Source organism: Lithobates pipiens, unplaced genomic scaffold, assembly GCF_037356315.1.
Source record: "Lithobates pipiens isolate NorthernLeopardFrog02 unplaced genomic scaffold, aLitPip1_a1.2 Scaffold_13, whole genome shotgun sequence".
NCBI classification, from domain to species: Eukaryota; Metazoa; Chordata; class Amphibia; order Anura; family Ranidae; genus Lithobates; species Lithobates pipiens.
The window spans coordinates 296,428,473-296,442,135 of record NW_027507718.1 but is presented as its reverse complement, the minus strand read 5'-3'; the positions used below and the strand labels follow the sequence as shown (position 1 = coordinate 296,442,135).

General features: G+C 39.8%; 1 protein-coding gene across 1 annotated transcript in view; it reads right to left on the bottom strand.

Moving 5' to 3' along the window:
• Nucleotides 1–447: 447 nt before the first annotated feature.
• SYNPO2 (synaptopodin 2) overlaps nucleotides 448–13,663 on the bottom strand; it is a 355,380-nt gene continuing 342,164 nt past the window's right edge. Inside the window, exon 5 of the mRNA XM_077476817.1 lies at nucleotides 448–13,437. Within this exon, the coding sequence (XP_077332943.1) occupies nucleotides 12,880–13,437 (558 nt within the window). The 3' untranslated portion in view covers nucleotides 448–12,879. The remainder of the gene's footprint in view (nucleotides 13,438–13,663) is intronic.

Below are 13,663 nucleotides of genomic sequence, written 5' to 3'. Positions count from 1 at the left end.
TCTTTTTTAATAGGGCAGGGTAAAGAACGGTGATGATGGGTGAAGTGCACTAATCTATAGCAACCAGTCAATTTTTAAGTTTGCAAATAAACTGCAAAAGATTGAACATCCAATCACATGATTGCCTGTTGGATGTTCTGATTTACTGCTCTGTGTACATTTGATGCCTGATTATGTAACATAATAAATTAAAATTTCCAATGAAATCATAAAGAGAGGAAAAATAGGTGATGTGTAGTTTGTGATGGTCTGTAGTTCTAAGACCGCTTGTTTACAAAAGCAGCATATGGGCACTTTCCTTTCGGTACTTTTGACAACATATCCTGTTATTTGACCTTGCCTTCTTATAATCTCCTGAATTCAGTGAATCTAAAGCAAAATTGTACAGAGAAAGAGATTAAGTGATTATCCGAAAGCCCACATATCAAAACATTAATTCATCTTCCGTTTGTGCTCTAAAGTAATATTTATTAAATCACATAGTTTATCTTCTCAAACATGGGTTTTCTAAGTGGTCTTTTTTTTTCTTCCATGGACAATCAAAATAAACATTCAAACTTCATAAAGGAAAAAAACAAACAAAATACATTCATCAAACAAAGTTAACATAAGATCTGGATGCCAAAGTGATTTACAGTATGTCAGTGGTCCCCAAATGTTCCATTTCCGTGCTCTTCTGTGCATCCAATGTTCAGTTTATATAATGGAATGCTAATACAGGTCAAAGTATACTGCTTTATATTGGTGTAGAGGAAACAATGCCTGAAACAAGACACTTTGTTTGCCTCCTGTATTTTTTCATGGCTTGATTGCATTTATGAGCTACCAAATGCAAACTTTACAAACAAAATCTAGACAGATTTATGATTTGTTAGAGACCAACCTTATTTTTAAGGGGACCTTGCATCATGAGGCAAGGCCTGCTTACTAAATAGACGCCCTATGAAAAGACACTGCATACAAAAACAGGAAAAAAAGCCTGAAAAGAAAACTCAAAATGTAAAAAAGAAAACTTAAAAAAAAAATGTATTTAGCCTACATCCTGGCACAATCCTTCTGGTGAGATCCTGGGAACCCCGAGGATACCTAATCTCATGAGTAAAAGCTCCCACATAGTGCAATTTTGGACAGAGCATGTAAAGCTTGCAATACACATTTAAAAATTTAGACAATTTTTGAGGAATTGGTCGAATTTTGCTCATTGGGTAGCCCTGTCGGTTGCCATTCAGGGTCAGTCTATCACCAGAGAATGTGTGTGTGGTGTGTGTGGGAGAGGAGGTTACGAAAGTGCCAGCTCCTGGGCAGGGCTGGATTAACGTAGGGGCTATTGGAGCTGCAGCTCTATGCCCCTACCTTAATATAGGCCCAGCCACCCAAAAAGAACAGACTGCTCATGGAAAGCAATGGGTCAACGGGAAGAGATCTCCCCTGATGAGCCCCGTTTTCCGCATGCACAGCCTGGGTAGGGTGGTTGGATTGATAATGGGCACCACATGAGCAGTCCTAATGGAAGCCTGGGGCACACCTATGCAGGGCTCTTACAGAAGTCTGGGGCTTCTATAGTGTTAGGCCTGCGCGATGCATGGCCCTTATGGAAACCTGGCAAATCAAATGCCAGGCTTGCCTGTGTGCCCGTGTCCTTTTGAGCTTTGGTGCAAGACAGCACAGGCTCTTGAAAATGCAGAAGTGTGCCCAGTAAAGTAAGTGTGCTTTTTCAAGCCACCTAGGCCTATTTAATCCTTGCAGTTTAAGGGCAGCCTGCAGCTGCAAGGGAACATTTCTGCCTTCCCCAGAATGGGCTTTAGGGTGCATCCACACCGGTAAATGTACCATAGCAGTGGTAGGCAACCCCTTTGAAAGCAATAAGAGGCAACTGGCTCCCGCAGCTAATTGCATTCATCCGTATGTAAATGCTCATGCAGCGATCACATGCGAGTGTTCGGCCCGGGATGTAGACTGCCAACTAATCAGAGACAGGGTGCATTCGCAGGTGTGAATGCACCCTTAAAGCACAAAATATTATATTATCTCCTCATTTTTACAAACTCCCTGGCATGAATCTAAAGTGATGGATGATAGGGAAAAATTGGACTAGTGAAATGCATTGGCATGTGGAAACCACTGACATAAGGTGTACAAATATAATAAAAAAACATGCATGTATAAAACAAGGATAGTTGTACAAATGTGAATGGGAACACCATGAGTTAAAACACCTTAAAAACACTAATCACTACAACATATATTGTCAACCAAAACAAAACAGCAGTAAATATACAATTTAAAGGTAAGGTTGTCTGGTGGTGCTTTCCTATTCAGCTTGATAGTGTTGGATTTGTTTGCCATTTGTTATTTTTTTCCTGAATAGGATAAAACTCCATGTAAATTTTCGAAAGCAGAATCGAAGAAAAAAAGGACAGGGCCTTTTTGGCTTCCTAAGATTCTGTTGACTCTTCCTGGCCTATCTTGGCATAAACTTCCAAGTATGCATCAATGAAGCTCTGTTCAAGCACTTTATTTTTGGAAGGCTAAACGGAACTCAACACTGATGTACCATTGGTGCAGGAAAAACACCCACAAGAGCCAAAATAAAAAGTTCAATTGTCACGTGTGCAATAAACCAATGTCAATATTTCCACTGACTAGTGTTATCTACAGCCTTGCATGGCAAACATGAAGGGGGGGGGGGGGGGGGCGCTATTGTTAAAAAAGATTTAACGTGTTTGTTAACCCTTGGGTAATGTTAATAACATATACAGCATTTCTGTACATCTACTGTGTTGCTGAAAGAGGTATACAAGCAATTAACTAGGCACCATCCACATATTACCATGTAACAAATATAACTATCATACTGGCAGTGATCACTTGGATCTTGCAAATAGTATGGTGTAGTAATTTCAATCTTGATCTGGACATGGCATTGTTATATCCAAATGAGTTAATTTACAAAAAGTGTAAATTATTCATTTAGAAAAGTGTAGCATGGCTCACTTCAATTGTCGAATGCAGGGGTCTATTGGCTATGACCCACAGGCCACATCAGGCCCACTATGTGGATTTTATCTTGCTCACAGCTAGGGTCAGTGGTGTATCCTCAGACTCAATGCGCAGACAGAGGATCCAGATCAGTTGGTCTTTGCTTCATGTGGGGATCCTGATGTATGGGGGAACTATGATAGGGACCTTTTTGTAAAGGGCGGCTCTAAAGTAAAAGGAGGGCTTCTGGTGGGAAAGGGGCACTCTGGTGTGATGGGAAGCGTTTGGACGTGAAGAGGAGCTTCTGATATTATTTTATTAATTTCTTTATAAAAAAGTTATTTTCCTTACGGCCCATGAATATTTGTAAGATACATAATGTGGTCCTCGTGCTGAGACCCCTAGTCTAAGGCATAATACTTTTTCCCTCCGCAGTGAATATTTTTATTAAACCTATCTTTATTTTATTCTCTAAGCCAAGCGGGCCTTCTTTCCTCTTTAAACCCCAAATGTGTTCCTAATGGGGGAGCTTTAGCTCTTTACAAATAAATTCTCTATTATAGAATATTTTACTGCTAATGAAAAAAATGTAACTACAGATATGTGTGTGTTGTTTAAAATTTGTATTAATTCTCAGCATTCCAATATTTATCTATGCGGAATACCATTTACTAGGATAGTGTCTATTGCCTTGTATGTTCAGTGTATTCAATTACAAGTGTTTGTATGTATATGAGCGTGTCAGTAAATATACCCACGCCTTGGGTGAACATTGGAAGATTTCTCATTTTTGAATGTATTGTTTCTTTCTTTCTTGATTCAGCTATGCTTCCACAGCTGCTGTGGGCATTACGGCTTCTGTACATTAGAATGAAACAATAGAAAAACCATCAAAGAGTGCGGTTAACGCAAGTTTTCTAATTCTAAACACGAGTAATAGGTTGCCATGGAACCCATGCAAGGTATGTCTGGTACGGAAAACAGGATACCAAACAGTCATATAAAACTTCCATCGATATACAGTACGGCAACGACTATGCACAAATTCAAATATTTTAATGCATATGCTTTCTTTTCATCCATATTCTGCCAAGTATGATAGTTCAGACTTTAAAGCATATGTAAATCTTAACAATGAACTTTTCTCATTTGATCCCTTTTGATCTGCTAAATATACATTTGAAAACATTTTGTTATATCTGTTTTATAAGTGCAAAAAACAAAAAAAAAACCTCTTTATCAGAAATTCTTTCCTGTTTTCCTGTGCTCTCTCCCTCTGTTATCTCAAAAGGCCATTTAACCCTACCTGTTCGTATTTTGGACTACAACTCAATTAGACCCTATCCTGCGGATAAGAAGTTAGTGGAGGTAGTTGTAGTTTAAAAAAAGAAAATAGGCAGGGCTGACACCACATATTCCACAAAAATGTTGGTTCTTGTCAGCCCCCAATAGGAAATCAAGAGCTGAGTGAATTTCTGGCAGTTCAACCCATATTTGTCTATACTTGCTGGTCTTTACGGGTATAAAATGCTAACAATATGGGGAAATATACATGTATTACAGTGATGCAGTAAAGTGGAGATTTTGGTTTCTTCCAAAAGAACGTTTTGAAATTCCTGTTCTGCTTTTTTCAGGCCAGGGACTCTGAAATTATTAAAAAGGTAAGTTCATCTTTTCATGAAAAAATAAAAGGTAAACTTTCTCTAAATATCCTGGCCACCCGTCTGGACCAAACACCATTCAATGCAGGTCCAAACACCATACAATGCAATACACAACCCTGGAATGAGTATGCATCTTAATGCTTACTGGAAGAAGAAGCCTCAGATGCAATCTTCATTGGCCAGCATAGTCACGAGGCTGTGCTGACCAATAAATGCTTGCCATTGCAAGCAATATGATGGGTAATCGCACCGGGCCTATGTATTCGAGTGTAGGATATATGGGCTGCTACATATGCTGCCTCAGCTCTCATGCTAGGTGTTTGTTGCTGCTGCTGCTGGTGGAATCAGCGACCGATGGCCTGGTCCAGCCCATTGGTGAGTATGGGCCCCTAGCCTGACCCCGATGATTACTCACCATCCTGCCTATTTGATGCAACATACACTCATTAATTTGATTTACTACTTGTATTACAGAATTAGAAAAACATTTACCCTGAAGAGCGAGCGTGGTCTTGTGAAACATCGTCAGGTACTACTCCCCATGCTTGCAAATGTTTGTATATTGGTATATATTGTTTTACCATGTATGTAGATTGTTTCATGTTCACATTGTATGCATATTTTATCAGCCTGTAGTTATTGCTGTTGTGTTTCAGATGCGCAACAACTGTAATAAATCTATATTATTTTACTTCCATGACATGTTTCTTGACTAACCATATTCACCTCACTACATCGGCAGCATCAGGCATCACAGCTGCTATGTGTAGTTGAGCCTGGAGGGGCTTGTACTTGATTCCGAGCATGCATGAACTTTTGTGCAACAGACAAGTGTACACATGATCGGAAGGTCTGACAACAAAGTTTTGTTGGCGGAAAATTTGAGAACCTGTTAGCCAACATTTGTTGGCAGAAAGTCCAACAACAAATGTTCGATGGAGCATACACATGGTCAGATTTTCAACCAACAGGCTCACATCCAACATTTGTTGTCGGAAAATCCAATCGTCTGTACGGGGCAAGAGAGTCAGTATGATAGCCAGGAAACCAGTATTTTCAGAATGACATCAGAAAAAGCAACTCAACAGACACAGTGACCAATTTGCGTTACTAATCTGCCAATATATTTTTGAATTGTGGAAAGCAACCACAGATTGTATTACCTCAATGCAAATAGCAGCCCTATTTGCAACTGAACACAGTATTTAAGTGCCACAAGGCCACAGTGCCAACCATTGCGCCATTGTGGACTGTTCACATACCTACACCATTAACTTACATCTGCACATTTCTCATGGTAACCAGAAAAGTTTGAACATTTCCCACTGGTTACAATAGATACTTTAAAAGACTGTACAAGTACAAGGGAATACAGCTGTGAATTCTATTTACATAAATATTGAAATCATGCTTTAGAATATCAAAGTTGCCAAACAGGTGTAAAAAAAGCAAAACTTGTTTTTTTCTTACTAATATAGAAAACCAGAAAACTTATATATTTTGTATGATTTAAGTGGACAATGTTTCCTGCTGGTTTAGTGGCCTTACCATCACTACAAAGCAATAAGCATACCATACAACTTATTCAGAACAGCAATTTTGCTTCAGAAGGAGATTTAAGTGATGTGTTTTCATTCCAGCATCCCTTGATACATTCAGTATCAGTACCACACTTTACAGTATTGTAGGTGTTCAGTTAAATTGGTTTACTGCCACCTGCAGCACATAATTACCCTTAAAATGCGCTCAACAGTAAAACTGCTCCAAAGTGCATAATTACACTTTATCTTTGCATATTGTTGGCTAAGCTGTGACGTCTTACCACCATCTGAACTGAATTATTCTGTCAAGTAATGTGCCCAAAGCCTACAATGTACAATGTACACATTATATGACCATTAACCAGCTGGACTAAAGACATTAACTGAGATGAAAAAGACAACTCTCACTTCTTCAGCTTTCATTTCACATAACATGCTACGCAGGGAATTTCTACATGCTAGTAAATTCACTCAAACAGTGCTTCAAGGTTACTGTGAAGGGTAATGGATGTGTCAACATCAAGAAGATGTAATTGAGAATCCTTTACGTTATTGATAACTGATATGCTTGTTTATTTCAGACCAGGGACCCTGAAATTATTAGAGGGTAAGTTCAAGTTTACATGAAAAATTAAAAGGTAACTCCAAATATCCTGGCCACCCCTCTGGACCCTAATGCACATATTGACCGTGATGCCCTGTGCAGAAGAAGAAGCCTCAGATGCACTTCTCGTTGATCAGAATGACCATGTGGCTGCACTTACCAAGGAGCACTCACCATTGCAAGCAATTTCATGGATACTCCAAGGTTGTGTATTGCAGACATCACAGCTGCTACGTACAGTGAAGTCTAGATAGGTGTCCAGGATATTTGGAATTAGTTCACTCTTTCATTTTTCGTGAATAGGTGGATTTACCCTCTGAAGCTCGAAGGTCAGTATGATAGCCAGGGAACTAGAAGGACATCAGCAAAAGCAGCTGTATTTTTGTAAGGACAGGTTTCTTTTAAAGAGACTGTCACTTTGCCCATTTAGTTCAACAAAACAGATTTTCTTGTAGGAAGATCCCACACCCATGGCCACTGATGCTTACCTTCTCCAGGCTTTACTAGTCTAATACCAAAGTTGGCCATGTAGGCAATGGCCCTAAATAAATGGCACCTAACACTTTTGGATCTGCATCATTCTACTGGTTATGTGACATTGTATATAACATTGTTTTTGAAACCTCCGAACAGACTCCTAAGCATACACTTTTTCCTTTGTTTTACTGAGATCCCCTCAAGAATCCTAATAACTGGCTAGGTTGACCTCTATGTCCATATATTTTTTAGATCCATTTCATATAGCCCAAACTAATGTCAGAAAATGACATGTGTAATGCAACGTTTAAAATGCTTTGAATGTACAGTCTTACAAGACACTTTCACAGTTTCACATACCATTATACCTCCCATAACCAGTTTCTCTGATCATACTACCGGTAGCTCTCTAATAAGTTTGTCTTTTAGTTCACATACATTTAGATTCTTTTCCTTTTTTCAAATATTTAGATTCTGCCTTGTGTAACCCTCTGTGTATTTTATTGTTTCTGTGTCAGTCTATATTTTGGCTTTAATGTATCCCTGAAATAAATGCTAAAACAGTCAATTCAGTCCTAACATATGACCACAAGGGTAAAAAGGGTGGGACTACTTAATGGTGTATGGCATTCAAGAACCTTAACTTCTACTTCCTTTATTATCCAGCTGTACATATTAAGACAGCATTTGCCTTTCCTTCACATTCGTTTTCTTTTGTGATTGCTTGCGCTAGTGGCCCTAAAAAAAATTGAGAATGGTATCTTTTTTCTAGTGTTATAAAAATATGGACACCTTAAAGGATCACTAAAGGCATTTTTTTTGTTGTTGTTATACTTACATGTTATACTTACTTGGTATACTTACCTCCACTGTGCAGCTCGTTTTGCACAGAGTGGCCCCGAACCTGCTCTTCTGGAGTCCCTCGGCGTCTGTCTCGGTTCTCTCCTGCAAGGACTCCACAACTTCATGCGAAGTGCTTGCGGGCGCGCTCCCATGATACAGCTGGCGGCCGTAGCCGCTCTCTGTATCACTCGGCCCTGCCCCCAGCGCGCCGCATCATTGGATGTGATTGACAGCAGCGCGAGCCAATGGCTGCGCTGCTTTCAATCCATCCACTCTAGCCAATCAACAGCCAGGGTTAGCAGCGAAGAGAACGTGGGGGGCGAGCACGGGACTTTCGAGGGGTCAGGTAAGTAAAACGAGGGGCTGGGGGAGCCGGCATTGTCAGATGTTTTTTCTTGTAAGGTGAAAAAACTTTTACCTTTACAACCCCTTTAAAGGCTAAGGATAGTCAAAGATATAAGAACTCTAATTGAGGCTGCAAGATTTTGTTTGTTACAGTGCCCAATAAGATGAACAGGAGCACGGGGGGGTTGAGGATATTAGAAATGTTAGATCATAGGTGATCCTTGGGTTTAGACTAAATGTGAGATTTGAACTTTGAAGGCTTTTCATAATTTTATACATTGTTTCATGTTATCCCCAAATTTAGGGTGTAACATGAAACGTGGTTTAAAACACTGGCCTACCTTCCGTACCTTCCTTGAATTGCAGGGTACTTCTACCAGGGCAATCCTGTGATTTTTTTTTTTTTATTGTGGCTGTGTGTGGCTTTACCCATTCAGGTTTGTTATTGTGTTATAATACAAGTTACAGTACTACAAGTCCCATTTGCCATTGGAGCAGATTGGAAATTTGCACAGTGCACTGGCTAAGCTATCTCTCCAGCCTTACCACTATGTAGTTCAACTGCATGTCCTCCAGTTTGGTCCGTATCACTGTAAAGACCCGAGTTTGAGGGAAAGTTTTGCAAAATTCGATGCACTGCATCCGTGATGTGCTGATGCAAGGGCAATGCTATGCAGGATTTATTGCAAAAATTAAGTAAATGCACTTCTTCTCTAATATATCAGTGCTAGTGCATTTACTAAATTTTTGCAAAAGGTGTACTTAGGGTTTGGTTAAATGTTAGGGTGAGATTAACTGTTGCGGTCAAGTTAAAGTGGAACTCTCTCAACCAACACTGACTTTTTTAATCCTTATGCTGCTAGCATTAGTAAATAGATAGGGAAGGTTATAATATTTACTTGCTTTACATTTTGAAACTAACAGTGCTGTGCTCCTTTTAGCACAAAAATAAATGCCCTGCATTGATTAATTAGGTCATTAGTTGATTTAATAATGTCCCTGTTGGGATTGATAAAATATTCTCAATCTGATTTATTTAAATAGGCCTTAGGGTGATTCACATGTGTCTTATTATTCAGGACTAGATAACTAGAGGTTACCTGTTTATTTGCAGATGCCACCAGCAATAACTAAGTGAAATAAAGATCCAACAAATTATCATAAAGCTTCGTGGCTCCCTGGTTACTGCAGTCTGCCCAGTCCTCGTTTTGGGGGAAATGTTCATAAATGAAAAGTTTTACTGAAAATAACAGCTCCCTGCTGTAGCAAATTCAATCATGCTTTGCTGTTTTTGTCTTCCATTGGATCAACTGTGGGTATAGGATTGTTTATATAGTATAGATTATATTTTAATTTTCTTTTATTGATTGAACTAGATGGACTTGTGTCTTTTTTTCAACCTGACTAACTATGTGCTGTAACTATGTAACACTCAGTATCATATAACAGAAACAGTTGTCAACCATCAGTAAATTTACTGACAGTTTGTAAAGATCTGTGACTTTTAGAACTGTCCGTAAATACCAGGGACTGATAATTTGTCATGCTGTGTTGACTTTTGTAAGTATAAATCAGGCAAATTGCTTGTTATTGAATTTTGCCAGTGTTTTCATATCATGTTTATACTGTTTAAATACCGACTGTCTTAGATTTTTAAAAGGAGTTCTGCCATTTTTCAGGTTGCCAGTAAAAAATGTGCTTCGTCAATGTCCCACGTTTTGCCAGTAAAAAAATGCCGCTGGAGGTTGGCAACCCTGAACCAAAGTACAATATTACTGTTGCTTTGTCTTACCATATCTGAGTAAATTCAGAGCAAATGCCCACAGATGAGGGAAGTGGAAACTGCTGAGAAAGGTCACTCTCTGTACATCTTGTATTATACAGCTATCCCTTTTCTCTGTATATTACCATAAACTGCTGTATTTATTGGCATATAACACGCTACGGCATATAACACACACCCCAATTTAAGAGGGAGGTTTCAGGATTTTTTTTTTTTTTAAATAAACCACTTTGAAGCAAAATAATGGTCAGTGAGCATCAATGCAGCCTGATTAGTGCGCATCTGCAGCCTTAATGCAGCCTAATCTGTGCCCATCTGCAGCTTCAGTGCAACCTGATCTGTGCCCATCTCCCCCATCAATGCAGCTTACCATCTCTCATCTCTCGCAGGAAATCACAGAGCCATTATCTGTTTACTTGGCTCTCAGTCAGTCGGCAGTCACATACACAGTCCCGCCTCCACCATTGTCATTGGACCAGTTCCTGTGATAGACTGAACATTTATCCAAAGTCGGTGGCGGAGGTGGGACTGTGTGTGTGATGTGCGAGCCGAGTTAGAGCCGAGCTGAGAGGCAAGTGGAGAGGAGATGACGGCTCTGCGATTTCCAGCACCACTCGTCCCCATCCTTCCCCTCCGAGGTACGCTGTTGGCGTAAAACACGCACCTGCAATTTCCCCCTATTTTCAGGGGAAAAAAGTGCATGTTATACGATAAATACTCCAGTGGTAGCCGTATAAATTCAGTGTGCCAGCATCACAGTAATGTTTATATTTTTGTGTCAGTCATCACATAAGAAGCTTTCTGACAGAAGAAAAAGTAGGCATCATTCACAGATGCCTAGGGATGCATGATATATGTCTATGGACTTGTGATTGCCAGTTTATTGGTTGGGTGTAACATCTCTATTTCTGAAATTCTATAGCATTACTTGCTAGTGAAAAAAATAAACTTTCTGTTTTTAGCTGTTGTAAATAATATAAAGAGCTGATAGGTCTCATCAGACAGCAAATCATGAAATACTTTCCAATAATCAAAAATACAAGGATACATTTCCAGCTTGTCAGTGAGAAATACTGTACTACGAACAGGTGCAAAAAACCCAACAGTGCAATGCTGAAAATAATGAAAGCTATTTGTCTTCTTAGGAAAATACCTGTGCTGTATGTATGCAATGGGCAAGACCTTTTTTTTTTTTTACAGATTTAATGTACACAGATATCTGGAGGCTGCAATGTCTTCTAGCTTAAAATCCCAGGCACTTTCCCATGCCTGAGGAGCCAGAGGTAACTTGTACAGGTGCCCATATAAGAGCATAGCTCCCAAATGTCCCTGATTTTGAGGGGCTGTCCTTGATCCCTCTGTCCCTCTTTCTTCCTCATTTGTCCTTCATTTTTGGTCTGATCTATATATTTGTATACAGGGCCAGGACAAGGGGTGGACGGGAGGGCTGGCTGCCCTGTGCGCAATGGTTTACTGTAAGCATGGGGGGGGGGGGGGGGCTTCCTTCTGTTACAAGGCTGACAAGAGTAGTGACAGCAGCAGGGATTTTAACAAGTGAGAGACTGGGTGTAGAATCCCCTAAGCTTGTACATCATGAACGGGGGAGCACAGTTTGACATCTTTGCCCTGGGCATTGGATGACCTTGTCCTGGTTGTATATAAAATGCACTTTTTATCTTGCAAAAAGTGTTTCCAAGTGATAAACCTTTCATACAATTTCTAAATGGCTGCATTTGTAAATTACAAAAGCCAGTATAAAGGAATAGTAGTGGTAAAAAAACAAAACAAAAAATAAACTTGTGGGTTTAACTAATCATTTTTTTTGTATAATTCTGCTTAAAGGGGGGTGTCCCTCGTCCCCATCTCAAAAAGTTGGGAGGTGAATGGCTGCACAATGCCATACTCATGTTAATGCAGATGGCTTGTACATCAACAGTTGTTCCACATGTACACACAACACATTTCCCTGAACATGGTACTTTCATGCTGGATGCACATGTGTGTAAATGGCCATGCACAAACTTTGGTTTTTACAAAGTCACATACAGCCAATCACTTGTATAGGCAGCTGTGCACCACACCTACAATTCCTTAGAAGCAGGTAAGCCATGTTTTTTTTTTTTGTGTGTTTCTTTTATGTATGCAACAATAGTCAGTCATGTTACAGGAAAACAGGTAAGGCCATAGCATCATATAGGGATCAGTACAAAATTACAATCTTCATGATGCAAGTGGGTAGAGGACTGTAGACAGCCATGACTCTGGAAGGGTCTTATACGAAATTGCCTTTAATAAGAAACACAATGAGAGAAAGATAAAACTTAGTAAAGGTCATAGCCTAAAGATAAGCATTTGGCTGGAGTAGTGATGGGGATTTTATGCTGGAAGACTCTGCAGCCTCTAGACATCTGTGTGCATGGGGCCCAACTTGAAAAAAACTGTACAAAGGCATAAACTCTCAGCATTTATAAAGTGTTGCATAAAGAAGGACTTTACATCTTAATCCCTCTGATCACAAGGAAGTTATATATATGCTGGACCTTTCTGGAAACACATTTAGCCCATGCCACAACCTAGGAACAGCATCACTACCACTGGGCCATTAGCATAGCTTAGAGGTTGAATTGGTAAGCAATTTGATACTTAGCTCCTCCAGGCCCTAGGATAAGGATTGAAGTTTGGATTATGACCTGTTGACATGCCATACTCTGATCTAGTATCCAAAGGTAGAGATCGAGCATTAATTATAGAGTGTGTACTTGAATATGGATGCCTGAGCTGGTAACCACATTGCAAAGATGGTGCAGACACTACATTTTTCGGTACTGTTGAAATACTATTACGCTTATTTTCAGATAAGCTTCTGTAGAGACTTGTGCTTGGTACATTGGAGGTGGTCTTCCAAGCTGCTGGAGGTCCTGGTAAAGTCTTTCTACGTGCAGCAGACACTACATTGGAAGATATTGACTCATGTAAAGATTGTGGCAGAAATGCATCATCCACAAACCCTAGTGGGGACTTCGCTGCCGCTTCCCATGGAGTTAACTTCTTCCCTGGCGTTTCTGGTGTTGTGGCTGATTTCCCCACATATGCCGGCGCTGGCTGAAAAAGCATGGGCGATATCGGTGAGCCAAATGGTTGTGAACCGGCAGATGAAAGGCTCCTAGCAGAGAAGGACATAGATCTTCCATCATCTCTTTCCTAGATGAAACACAATCAGGAAGAATTCATACTTTTTTACATTGTACTTAATCAGGTACAATTATACAAAAAAACTCACTTGAGCATGAATACAAACACAATATCATACATACAAAACATACATCCATAGAACTATAGACAAAACTTTTTTTTTTTTTGGATAGAGAAAGGGATAGTTATGACCCCTGTCAGATTTTTTTTTGCCATCTGTGTCCCACTGTGGAGA